General features: G+C 45.4%; 1 protein-coding gene and 1 pseudogene across 2 annotated transcripts in view; one reads left to right on the top strand and one right to left on the bottom strand.

The window, feature by feature from the left end:
- LOC143658983 (multiple C2 and transmembrane domain-containing protein 1-like) overlaps positions 1-13,777 on the bottom strand; it is a 484,136-nt pseudogene that overhangs the window by 284,252 nt on the left and 186,107 nt on the right. The gene's annotated exons all lie outside the window — the stretch shown is intronic.
- LOC143658985 (solute carrier family 41 member 3-like) overlaps positions 5,235-13,777 on the top strand; it is a 55,914-nt gene continuing 47,371 nt past the window's right edge. The window contains 1 exon segment of the mRNA XM_077131464.1: positions 5,235-5,371. Coding sequence (XP_076987579.1) covers positions 5,238-5,371 — 134 coding nt within the window. The 5' untranslated portion in view covers positions 5,235-5,237.

Below are 13,777 nucleotides of genomic sequence, written 5' to 3'. Positions count from 1 at the left end.
ATCTATATGAAGACATTTCCTTTCTTCCACAAAGAATCCATACCCCTATCCCATAACCCCAGCTTGTTGACATTTAGTTTTGGCATTATGACTTTGTTACATTCAGTGGAAGCATATTACAATGTTACTGTTGACCATAGGGCTTAGCTTGCATTGATTGTACTTTTTCCTGAGAACCATCCATTTTCAACAACCTTGCAACGTTGAAATTCATTTGTTTTCCCTCATGCAAAAACCTTTTTATGTTTGTAAATTTAATCACCACCATTTTCCACTCTTGGCGTTCCTAAATTATATGATCTCAGTCTTTATCCCCTCACTTTTCTTCTGCTTTCAAACATACCCCTAGCCCTTCTCCCTCAAATATACACACATTCACCTTCATTCAGTGTTCTTATATTATTGTGCAATGATAAGACATTATTGTGCTATCCAATTCTGAATTTTTACAATCAGTCCTATTTCACAATCTGCATTCCTTCAGAATGAAATTCCCATTCTTTACCTTTACCTTTTTCTATCTCCCAATAACATGTGTTCTTAACTTTAACTCTCAAAGTTCACTCATTAATGCTAGTTCATATTAGTGAGACCATACACTATTTGTCCTTTTCTTTCTGGCTAATTTGACTCAGCATTATTCCCTCAAGGTTCCACTGTTCCCTTCCCAGGAAACGAGGCCCTCCTGAAGGGGTTTCCCAGGTGGAAAGCCTGACTGCACAATGGCCATCGCAGCCTGCCTAGCTGACCTCCCTCCAGGTGGAGACCAGCTGCCCCATCTGCCTGGATATCCTGCGAGACCCAGCGACCATCGACTGTGGCCACAACTTCTGTTTCTCCTGCATCACCCAGCGCTGAGCAGGTCTGCAGGACGTGCTCCCCTGTCCTGTCTGCCTCTGTCACTGCCGTGACAGGGACTTCAAGAGGCACATGCAGTTGTCCCACATGACGGCCATAGCAATGCAACTTCCTACCTGGAGGAGCAGGAGGAAATGGCAGGAAACGAGGCCCCTGTGTGAGAAGCACAACCAGACCCTGACCCTGTTCTGCGAGCAGGACCTGGAGCTGCTGTGTGCCCAGTGCAGGGGCTCCTCTGACCACCAGGGCCACAACCTGACGGCCCTCGAGCGAGCTGCGGCCAGTCACAGGAAGAAACTCAAAAGCTCCATTGTGTGCCTGAAGAGGGAGGTTGGAGGTGCTGAAGAAGGTTTGCAAACACAAGTCTCAAAATCATTGCAGTTGAAGATGGAGGTAGAAAACCAGCGGATCGACTTATACTCTGAATTTGAACAACTGATGCGGTTGCTGGGAAAGGAGCAGGATGCCATTTTTTGGAGATTAATGATGGAAGAAAAGGATCTTCAAGAAAAAGTCACTGAAAATAGCATGCAAATTTCAGAGCATATTTCCACACTAAGAAATTTGCTCAGTGAAATAACAGAAAGGTATGTTGAATCTAAACTGGAATTATTGACAGATATTGACAATATCTATAAAAGCTATGAAAACTTCAAAACTCCAGCTGTGTTTTTATATGAATTAAGGAAATAAACTTACTCTCTTCCTCCACAACATTTTGGCCTTCAAAAAATGATCGACATGTTTAAAGTAGATTTAACATTTGATCCTGAAACAGCCCATCCTAATCTTGTTATATCAGATAATGGAAAAAGTGTGACATATGGAAGGGAAGAGCCAAATTTCCCCAGCAATCCCAAGAGATTTACTTCCCTCCCAGCTGTACTAACTTCTGAAGGATTCGACTGTGCCAGGCACTTCTGGCAGGTAGAAGTCAGAGGCAGAGGTGAATGGTGCTTAGGGGTCTGCAGAGGCTCTTTCCCTCGAAATGCTGTTCCATCGTCTTTGCCAAAAGACGGGTGTTGGCATATTCATCAGGAGACAAATACCTGTGGTGCCTGGGATACAGTGGAACACGTGTGGGTTGGCATTTTTCTGGACTGGGATTTGGGAGAGGTTTCATTTTATAACATGCGTGACTGAGCTCACATGTGCACCTTCACTGATACTTTCACAGAAAAACTTTGGCCGTTTTTCTCTATCGAGCCGTCTTCAAATCTCTGACCCTGTGCATAGCCACAGATGTGTGCTAGACTACCTGGGGGTCTACTCACACCTTTTTGTGTTTTCCTTGTGTTCATGCAAGATTTTTAAACACTGTATAATACTAGTTTAAGTTTTGGGATATTCGGCTTTTGCATTGTTTTTTCATTTTTCAGAGCCAGTAGAACATCCTTTTGTGCCTCACCTCAATATGTAGACACCACATATTTAATTATATAACTTTTGTCTTTTGTTTGTAATGCCTGTGTCAAAGAACAGTATGAAAATCCATGACAAGTTACTTGTGTAACTCCACAAAGTCGGACTTCAGAACTGCAACTTTTTTCTTACCAATCTTGCTTTCTCAATGCCAATAAATGTATTGTGTCACATTTACCGACTTCCTGTGGCTTTGCTGTATGTTCGCCAGTTTGTTGAGATTTTTGTGAAGTTAATGCTTGGCAGCAGTAGGAAGGGATGCATTTTTAGATTTCTGTGTCTTCCGTGGGTGCAGAAAGGAGAGCCCCTCGAATAGTATGTGAGGAATGTAGAGTTATCCCCCAGGAAGACCAGCCAGGTCTTCCATGCTCCTTTACGGCTTACCCACTCACTCCTATTAGGCCTAAATCTATCTGCAGTTCATTTTTGTATTCAGCATGTGACTGATTTCATATCCAGCAGCCCCAAGTGGCCGGGATCTACTAGGGGAACACTGACATCTTTGTAACACTGAGTCTTCTAACATTTTGCATTCATTTAGACCTTCTTTGATTTTTCTCTATAATGCTTTATGTTATTTTAGACAGAGGACATAGGTTTTTTCATCTCATTTATTCCTGAGTGTACGATACTTTCAGGCTCTATTGTAAATGGCTTGTTTCCTAAAGTCCCGGTGAACTATGTCATCTGCAGGCACCCAGCTGTGAAGAATCCCAGCATCCGGCTTAGATGGAAATAGAGTAAATCATGCAAAATAATCTTGTGATCTCGCTCCCCCAACCTAATCCATCCCACCTGCCCGTAAACCTGCTGCTTTACTGGTATCCTCCGAATCAGTTGAGGTGTCTGTTTCAGTTCATTAAGGCTGTGAGAATGTCATATGCCAGAAATGGACTGGTTTTTACAAAGGGGATTCATAAGATTATGAATTTACAGTTCTAAGGCCATGAAAATGCCTGTGTTACAGCAACAAGTGGGGGCCCCTTCTCTGCGGAAAGGCACCCTGGGTTCCTCTGCCACATGGGAAGGCATATGGTAATGCTTCCTGGTCCCACTCTCCTGGATTCTGGGTTAAAAACGGCCCTTTCTCAGCTCCTTAGGTCTGTCTTGCTTTTCTTAAGGTGTTTGCTTTCTCTTACCTTCTCTGTGCTGTCTCTAAAATGTCTCTACTTTTAATCTCTCATAGAGGATTCCAGCAAGTGGAGTTAAGACCCACCTTGAGTGTAGGTTACATCTCCATGGAAACAACCCAGTCAAAAGGCCCCACCAGCAAAAGGCCCCCCCGGGGCGGGTTAAAGGAACATGGCCTTCAAGCACGAAGCCTTGAGGCTTGCCCTTATGAAACTTAGTTCTGTAATAGCAAACTGAGCCTTCTTAGGTAAGCTGCTGAGTCATCTCCAGAAAATCTTGGCTATTGTTCAAATGTGGTCTCTCTTTAAGCCAAACTCTGGCCTTCCCCCTTATGTGGGACACAATTTCCAGGGATATAAGCCTGGCCCTGGCATTATGGGACATAAGTTCCAAAGATGAGCTTGGCCCTAGCGTCATGGATTAGTTGACCAAAATGGGGAAAATAAACACGTTTCAATGTCTAAATCTCTGTTCTGGAGGGATCAGAGTAGCTGATGCATGGAATGGAAGCATGTAAGTGTGGCCCAATCTTCTGGTGGTGCTTAAGGGATTCAAAAGCAACCTGAATGGGACCACGAAAACGTCACCCGTGAAACTGGCAATGAAACACCAAGGACTTCTAGTGGTGAATGAGAGACCAATAACAAATTGGTCCTCATAGCTGAGGGAACGACCAAAAGGGAGGAAATTGATAAATTTTATAGAGATAGTGTCTGTGGACTCCTCAGAGCCAAAAACAAGAACCACCATAAAAATACCCATGTCCTACCTCCTCTTTGCACTCCCTCTGAGTTTCCCCCTTGATAGCTTTTTAAATTTAAAAAAAGTATTTAAAATCACCTCCAGGGAAGTTGACTTAGTCAATTAAGCCTCCGGTTCCTTACCTTTGACAAGATACAAAATAAAACCTAAGGACGCTAAACCTGTCCCTACAAGATGGACAAACCACGGTCCGATAGGAGTCACACTAACTTCCTTTTTATTTCTGTAACAATTGTTTTCCATTCCTAGAAGCCTGAAGGTATTTTCCTTGCACGTGATCTGACTTGCTTTTCTGCAGCAAACCTCTGGCGTCCTGCATAAAATGCTGTGGTCTGCACTGGATTCCTGTTTGTCTCCAGCAGTTCCCAGCTCCTTCACTTGCTAGAGACGCTGTGTCTGAGCGTTCTGGGCCTCGGGGCCCCCGGCCCCCGCTCTGGGGCTCACATCTAGTTCATTCTCAGCGTCCATGATCGAGCCTAACACAGCGCTTTCCAGTCCCGAGGGTCTCCCTCCGCGGGCGCTGGGCTCGAGCCGGGCCACCTGGGAGCAGCACTCGCCTCCCCAACACGCGCAGCCAGGGGCAGACCCAGCGAGCTGCGAATGCCTCGGTCCCGCCAGCCCGGAGCCGCCCGGCCCTCTCTAGCCCAGACGCGGGGAGGCGCGCGGGTGGGGAGCGAGGGGGCTGTGCCACCCCCATCCTGTTTCCTCAGGTGGCCCGCAGGTCCCTCCCGCTGGGGCGGCCGTCCGGTCCCGAGCAGGTCCAGTCTCCACCCTTTCCCCGGCCGCCCCCGGGCGGAGAGGGTCCCCAGTCGTGGACTGGAGGAGACCCGGTGAGCGCGGGGTGCACCCTCGCCGGGGTGTCCTGGGAGGGATGCGCGCTGGGCGGGGGCGCTAGGCGGGGCCTGGGCGGGGGCGCTAGGCGGGGCCTGGGCGGGGAGGGTCCTCGGTGGGGCGGGGCCTGGAGGGGAGGGCGGCCGCGGGGAGGGGCCTCAATGGGTTCGGCCCCCGCTGGCGTCTGTGCCGGGGCGGAACAGTGCAGAGGGCTGCGGGCGGAAGCCGGAAGGATGCTGAGCAGCGGGAGGGTGGCCGGCGGTGGACGCGTAGAGGGCCGGGACTTGGCGCCGGCGCTGCCGAAGCTGGTGACTGTAGGGTGCGGCTGTGCCGGGGCCGGGAACACCCCGGGCCTTTTCGCGGCCAGGTGAGCGCCACTTTCTTAGGGGACCTGAGATTTGGGAGCCGGATTTAGGTAGCTCTGAAACTCGCAGCCCCACGCCTCGGGTGCCTGGACGTCCCTGGCCTGCTATCCTGTTCCCTCCCTGGTCTGTTAATTTCAGGAGAGCGCCCAGATGCGTGGTTTAGGTCTAGATGTCGTGCTCGGGACGGCTTCATCGCGCCCTGCCCTGCAGCATCGCAGCGGGCGTCACTGCCTTGGCTGCAGTCTCCACAGGCTCAGGCCACACGCCCTGGGTGGAATCGGTGAAAACCTGGGGACGCCACTGGGGAGTCTGTTCGGCCACATTCCACCAGCCTGGAGAGCTGCTGGGGCAAGTCACTTAAAAATCTGATGCTTTTTCGAATTGTAAACCAGTGCTTCTCAAAGGGTGACTGGGAGCCAGTAGTATCAGGGTCACCTGAGACCAGGCTAAAAGTGCAAGTTCTTTATCCCCACCTCAGACGTGAACCAGAAACTCTCGAGGTGGGTGGGCCCAGCAAGCCTTGTCTTGAGCAAACCTTCCAGGTGTTTGTGATGCTCTATGTAAGACCCATTGCCCTAAAACATCAGAGCATTGGAGGACTGTGAGCTGGGGGTGGGGACAGGACAGGTGCCCCTCGATGGAGATGCAGCAGCCATGGGATCTCACATCCCTGTGAGGTAGGTAATATTATCTATATTTCACAGATGAAGCAGGGGTCATGCAGGTCATGCAGAAAATACATAACTTTTCCAAGGTCACACAGCTAGGCAGAGGGGGCGCTGGAATTCAGACCCAGGCCTTGAGGCTCCAGAGCTCCCCCTTCCTGGGAAGTTAGCTGTGAGAGGAGGGGCTGGAGCCCAGAGGTGCTGAGGCTCACCGAGACGGGTTTCCGGAATCCTGATCTGCCAAGTGCATGGTCAAGTCTCCCCTGCTTCCCCTTTGTCTGAGGGCTTAGGGACAAGGTCATAGGACCTGATGTGCTGGGCATGGGGTGGGAGGGCAGGAGCCGGACACCAGGGTTCGAGCCCCCCCTCTTCCAGCCCCCTGTGGGACTGACTATATGGACACTGCTCGCAGACAACTGGGGGCTCAGGGGCCTTGAAGGGTCACCTCTGGCCTGATGGGCATGCCAAAGGGGGATCAGGGCCCACCCTGTCCCAGGCCCCTTCCGAGACTGCTTCTGAGGGAGGGTGTCTGAGCTGTACTACCCTGCTGCAGTATTTCTCAACCTCATGGGGGGCTGTCCTGTAACCCCTGTCCCAGTTGTGACAACGAGAAGTGTCTCCAGACACTGCCAGATGCCCCCTGGAGGGGAAGGGTAGTGGTCCAGTTTGGGAAGTCCTGCCCTGAGGTTAGCGTCCCTGGGTTTCCAGCCTGGTCATTCCCTTGGGTTCAAGGGTGAAAGATGTCTTCATGCCCAACCCCACTGCAGGACAGGCAGCCCCTCCCTCAGGGCATGGCATGCCCCTTAGTGTCAATTTCGAAGGTACAAGTGACCTTTGCACCGGTTTCTGGACACTAGGCTGTGACGGAGAAGCTGGGGGTGCCTTTGGCCGCATCTGCAGGATGGGGGACCCCTCCCCACCCGCTTGAGCACCTAATGGAAGGTACCAGGCGGTGGGCCATGACTCGTTGGTGCTGGTGCAGGCTGGGCCTCTGCCTTCCCTGCGGTGCCCCCTGCCAGGCCCCCAGTGGGCATCCTCATAAGTGTCCACTAAGGGCAGGCCGCAGGGCTCGGCAGTGTGGCTGGAGGGTCTGTGTGCCTGGGCGGGGAGCGCTGCGTCCTCGCCGCCCCCCCACTGTGCTCCGAGTGGGCAGCTGCATAGGGGAGCCCTATGCGCCCACTTGCCCGGCTGTGGCCCACGCATGAGTGGGTCCCTGCTGCAGCTGTTCCCAGCAGGAACCCGGCCATGGAGCCCCCTAGCCGAGCCCCAGCCAGGCGGCCTCATCTCTTTGCGGGGTGGATGTTTGTATTTCTCCTTGTGTTACATCCCTTCCTGCTTTGGTTGGATTATTTTCCTTGTTGATTTGTAGTTCATTTTTATACTCCCTGATTTTTCTGTTCTATAGGCTCCAAATATTTTCTCCTAATTCTCCTAATTTTGCTTGGTTTTTAAATTTGCTTTGGCGTAGTGCCCACAGAGTATTTACATTTTATGAAGGCAAATCAATCATTTTATTTTCTTTCTGGTTCTTCCTTTCATTTTGTTTGTGGTTTGGTTTGTTTGTTTTTGAAGACTCCCTATCCAAGCCGTTAGAGGTTTAGGTGCCTGATTTAGGGGCAAAAATCTCCTGACTGTATCTTTTCTGCTCAGCTGCTGAGGGAGTCCTAGAGAAGGTGGACGCCTCTCTGTTCTTGTCGACAAGGCTGTGAAGTCCGGGTAATTTCCCAGGAGAGGCATTACCCCCACGTGAGCCTTGTGTAATTCATTAATTAATAATTAATGAATTAATTTATAAATTAATTTATTTATTTATTGAGTATAACATTTCTTCAAAATGGTTATACCCCGTTTAGAAAGCTGATAAATCAAAATTTACAGATGTAACAAATCCCTCCATTTAAACATTGATTGCATGTATATATTTAATCAAACTCTTCTGTGCATTTGATTAAATTCATAAATGAATACATCAGATTCCTGTAATGTTTTAAATATACACAGACATTTACAATGATTACACAGTTAATCTTTCCACTTACACTAAAACTGATGATAAAAACCCAAATATCATGGATATTAATATATCACCTTGTTCTCTTTATTACCCTTATACCTTCCCTTTGTTTTCCTAAGGTGGAAATAACTTCATTACTGATTCTGTGTTTTCCTAGGGCTTTATGATTCTCCACAAAACTAAGAAACCAGTTGGGGTCTAGGACCTGGGTTATCGTGGGATTGATTCCTGGTTGGCCAGTGGAACTGGCCATGCATTCCCAGGCAGCTCCGATCTGCATGCTGTGAGGGTGAGCCCCGTTTATTTTATTTTATTTTTTTGTGCCCAGTTTCATCACGACATTTTACTGGTTATGCTGTGAGGCTCTTATTTTCTATTTTTGAGACTTGGAGTCTTTCTCAGCAAGGAGGGAGTCTCAGTTTTGCTTGGCTGGTGGCATCTATTAGTGCAGCAACCTGGTTTCCTGATATATTTGGAAGCTCATTTGTTTCATACCTCAGTCTCAGTTGAACTAGTAGTGTCACCTAGAAGTTTCATCCCCTTGGGGATGAGGGAGTGGGTCTGCACAGCTACTGTTTCTTTAATTGTCCAGTTCTTAGAAAACCTTCTTGGCCTTCTTTTTAATTGGTTATTTTGTCTGACCACCTGTGCTTGTCAGCTGTTGAACCTTCCTTCTGCCTGGTTATTGTACACATACAGGTGCTGACAGAGTTTCTCTCTTCCGCATGTGGTTTCTCTTTTGTGCAGAACTGTTCTGACTTGCTTACAAATTTTCTTTCACTCTTTCCTGCTTGATCAGACTATAGACACTTCCCTACTTCGTGAAGTGGTGGATGTGAAAGAAACCTGGCTTTGTAGTCATACACTTCTACCTAGTAAAACAGATAAAAAAAAGTTTCCGTAATAGGATTTATTTCATTCTTTATTGATCATAATTAATGTTATATGCTGCTTTTATTAATTCATTATTGATTTTGTACATCTTTTATTAATTTTAACTTCTCTGATATAATGAACTCATAGCTTTTTGAAAATTTAACTTCTAAGATGATAATTATAACTCTGTATTACTGCTTTTTTAAATGGAATATTATTGAGATATATAATATATTCACGTGCCCTATAATCATCCGAGGTGTACAGTTAGTGGCTCACAGTATCACTAGGTCATCACAATTGATTTTTGAACATTTTCATTATTCAAAAAAAAAGAATAAAGGTAAAAGTGAAAAACAACACCCAAAGCATTCCATAATCCCCCCCCCATTATTTATTTATTTTTTGTCTTTTTTCTTTTTCTTATTCATCCATCCTTACACTGGATAAAGCGAGTGTCAGTCACAAGGTTTTCACAAACATGGTCACACCTTAAAAACTCTACAGGTATTCAGTCATCTTCAAGAATCAAGGCTATTATAACTGTTCAGCAGTTTCAGGTATTTCCCTATAGCCACTCCAATACACCAGAACCGGAAGGGGATATCTGTATAATGCATACGAATAACCTCCAGAATAACCTCTCTACTCTATCTGAAATCTCTCAGCCATGGAAACATTATTTTACCTCATTTCTCTCTTCCCCCTTTTGGTCAAGAAGACTTTCTCATTCCCTAGATGCCAGATCCCAGCTCATTCCAGGATTTCTGTCCCATGTTGGTCAGGGAGGTTCTCGCCCCTGGGAGTCATGTCCCATGTAGTGGGGTTGGGGGGATGGTGGTGAGTTCACCTGCCGAGTTGGCTTAGAGAGAGAGGACACATCTGAGCAACAAAAGTTCTTTATGAGTGACTTCTAGGCATAATTATAAGTGGCTTAGCCTATCCTTTGCAGGAATAAGTTTCATAGGTGCCAACTCCAAGATTGAGTGCCTGTCCTGCCAAGTTGGCAGCCCCCAGGCTTAAGAGAATATCAGGTCTTCCCTAGATGAGGAAGTTTAGTTTTTCCACCCTTTTCCCCAGTCTTTCAAGGGGACTTTGCAAATACTTTTTAATCAACTGCCCACATAACTGGAATATATTGGGGCATCATACTAACCTGTACAAAGTAACAAAATCTCATTTCCTGTTCAAGGTTCCATGCAATTATGGTGTTGGAATAAGCTGACCATAAAAGTTAGATTAGATAGTGTGCTACCAAAAGTATAAATTTTGCACCAAATAAACATCTTTTCCTTTGGTCTCACACAGAAGTTGAAGTTTGAAAATACAGCCAATATCATCTTTTACTGTTTAGTTTGCTTTCCCTTAGTCCTACCCTTATCAGCTGCATTGGTATCTCTAAATGAAGTCTGATCATTTTTTCAGTGTTTTTAATGGTTGCTATATGGGATAATGCTGACTTTCATAGCTCTAGCTCTGATTCTTTGGTGTCACACAAATACCCGAAGTTTCAGGAAATGACCAGGTTATACACAAAGAGCTCAGCATCTCAGAATTTAGAAAGAACAATTACAACCTGGAATGGATTTGACTGCTGTACATGCTTGCAGTGTGGGAACCTTTACAATAGGCCTTCACCTGATATCCTATGCTCTCTAATCCAGTTCTCAGAGTTTGCACATTATAGTCAGTCCATGTTAGTGTGGCATAATAATATTTGTATTTTCCTTTCTGGCTTATTTCATTCAACATACTCTCCTCAAGGTTCATTCACCTAGTTTCAGGCCTCACAACCTCATTCCTTCTTCCAGCCACTCAGTAGTCTATTGTATGTAAACATCACAGCTTCCCCTTCCATTCCTTACCTCCATCCATTGCAAATCTTGAACACTGCTGCCGCCATAAACACCAGTGTGCAAATGTCCTTTCCTGTCCCACTCACAATTAAGTATACACCTAACTGTAGGGTTGCATCATCATGGCAACCCACCCCCCCAGCCTCCTGTGGAACCGTTACACTGGCCTCCAAGGAGGGCAGAGAGAGGAGAAACCTCTCATTTCCCTACCGACAGTGAATAGGTACAACTGTTTCCATATTCTCTCCTACACTTGAATCTCTGTTCAGTTTTAAACAGTTTTATTAGACATCATACAACCCGCCTAAGTAGAAAATCTGGTTCCTAGTATAATCATATAGCAATGCTTTTACCACCACAATCTATATGAAAACATTTCCATTTCTTCTGCAAAGAATCCCATACCCTTCCCCCATATCCCCTGCTTGGTGAGATTTAGCTTTGGAATATTGCCTTTGTTACATTCACTGGAAGGATATCACAATGTCACCTGAATTATAGACTGTAGTGTGCACTGATTTTATGTTTCCTGTATGCCATTCATTTTCATCGCCTTGCACTGCGACATTCATTTGTTCCCCCTCATGTAAAAAACATTCTTATATTTGTACATTTAATCACCATCAGTGTCCACTGTAGGCATCACTAAATTTTACCTTCCCAGGCCTATCCTCTATCTTTCCTTCTGCTGTCATATGTACCCTCATCCCTTCTCCCTCAACCATACTCGCACTCAGCTTCATTCAGTGTACTTACAATATTGTGCTACCATCAGGTAGTATTGTGCTAGCCATTTCTGAATTTTTATAGTCATTCCTTTTGAACATTCTATACTCCTTCAGCATAACCCTCTTTCTATCTCCTGATAACCTGTGTTCTAAATTTTAATTCTCAAAGTTTACTCATTAATGTAATGTTAGCTCATATTAGTGAACATAACGTCCTCAAGGTCCTTCCACGTTGTTGCATGCTTTATGACTTTATTCTGTCTTACTGCTGGATAATATTCCACTGTATGTATATACCATACATAGCTTGCTTAGCCACTTGTCCATTGATGGACATTTGGGTTGTTTCCATCTCTTGCAATCGTAAATAATGCTGCTATAAACATTGGTGTGCAAGTGTGCATTTGTGTCCTTGCCTTCAGTTCCTCTGAATATATACCTAGTAATGGGATTGTTGGATCATACGGCAGTTCTATACTTAGCTTCCTGAGGAACTGCCGAACTGCTTTCCAGAGCAGTTGCACCATTTTACATTCCCACCAACAGTGGATAAATGTGCCTCTTTCTCCACATCTTCTCCAGCACTTACTGTTTTTAGTTTTTTGATAGTGACCATTCAAGTAGGTGCCAGATGATATCTCATTGTGTTTTTGATTTGCATTTCCCTTATAGCCCAGTAATGTTGAGCATGTCTTCATATATTTTTGAGCCATATGTATTTTCTCTTCATAAAAATGTCCATGTCTTTTACCTATATATATATATTTTTTTGTTGTTTTTTGTTTTTTGTTTTTTTTTTCCCCATGGGCAGGTGCCAGGAAATGAACCTGTGTCTCTGGCACAGTAGGTGAGAACTCTGTCTGCTGAGCCACTGTGGCCCTCTTTTGTCTGTTTTTAAATTGGGTTGTTTGTCCTTTTGTTGTTGAATTGTGGGATGTCTTAATATATTCTGGATATTAAACGGTTATCTGATATGTGGTTTCCAAATATTGTCTCCTATTGTGTAGGCTGCCTTTTTACTTTCCTGACAAAATTCTTTGATGCACAGAAGTGTTCACTTTTGAAGAGATCCCATTTTCTAGTTCTTCTTTCATTGCTTGTGCTTTGTGTGTAAGGTCTATGAAACCACCACCTATCACAAGATCTTTACGATATTTTCTTCTAAATGTTTGATGGTCTTAGCTCCAATGTTTAGGCCTTTGATCCATTTCAAATGTATATTTTTATTGAGCAATTTTCACATATACACAGTCCATCCATAGTATACAATCAGTGGCTCACAATATCATCACATAGTTGTGTATTCATCACCATGATCATTTTTAGAACATTTGCAGTACTCCAGAAAAAGAAATAAAAAGAAAAAAGAAAAAACTCATGTCGCATGTGCCTGTAGTTTTATGTCTTCATAAGAGTTGGGAAATTTTCATTGATTATTTCCTCCATTATTATTTCTGCACCTTTTCCCTTCTCTTCTCTTTCTGGGACACCCATAGTATATATATCTGTAAACTTCATGTTGTCTTTCAGTTCCCTGAGACCCTGCTCAATTATTCTATTTTTTCCCTATCTGTTCTTTTGTGTGTAGAATTCCAGATGTCCTGCCTTCTAATCCTTTCTTCTGCCACTTCAAATCTTCTGCTGTATGTTTTTTCATTCCCAGAAGTTTTGCCATTTGTTTTTCAAGCTTCCAAGTTCTTCTGTGTGGACACCCTGTGTCTTCTTTATATCTTTTTCCATATTCTCCTTCAACTCATTAAATTGATTTAGAAGATCTGTTTTGACATCATTAATTAGTAGTTTCAATTCCTGCATCTCATTGAGGTGTTAGTTTGTCCCTTTGGTTGGGTCATACCTTTGTTTTTCCTGGTATGAGTTGTGATTTTTGCTGGTATTGAGGCTTTTGATTTTCTTGCTTAGTTTATTCTAGAGGTCATTTTAATCTCTTTTGCCTGGTGTTTTCTTGTTGGTTGGATTTTTTCTCCATGTGTTTGTCTCTCTCACTGACTAGCTGTCAGATTTGTTCTGCCCACTAGTCTCCTCCAAACCCGACACCTTCAGCGGCTGCCCTGGGGCTGGGAGATGGCATGTGCACCAAGCTAGCTCTCTGTGGGTAGGACAAGTCTGCTGTCTCCCAGTGGTGCTCTCCATGGTGCTGTTTTCCACTGTTCTGCAAGATCTGCACATGTTCTGGACTCTGCTTTAATAGTGGGCCGTCTGTGTTTCTCAGCCCAAACTGGGGCAGGCCCTGTGCGGGGTGCCTGGACCT

The sequence above is a fragment of the Tamandua tetradactyla genome, chromosome 16 (assembly GCF_023851605.1).
Source record: "Tamandua tetradactyla isolate mTamTet1 chromosome 16, mTamTet1.pri, whole genome shotgun sequence".
Lineage (NCBI taxonomy): Eukaryota > Metazoa > Chordata > Mammalia > Pilosa > Myrmecophagidae > Tamandua > Tamandua tetradactyla.
This window is presented reverse-complemented; position numbering and strand designations above follow the sequence as displayed.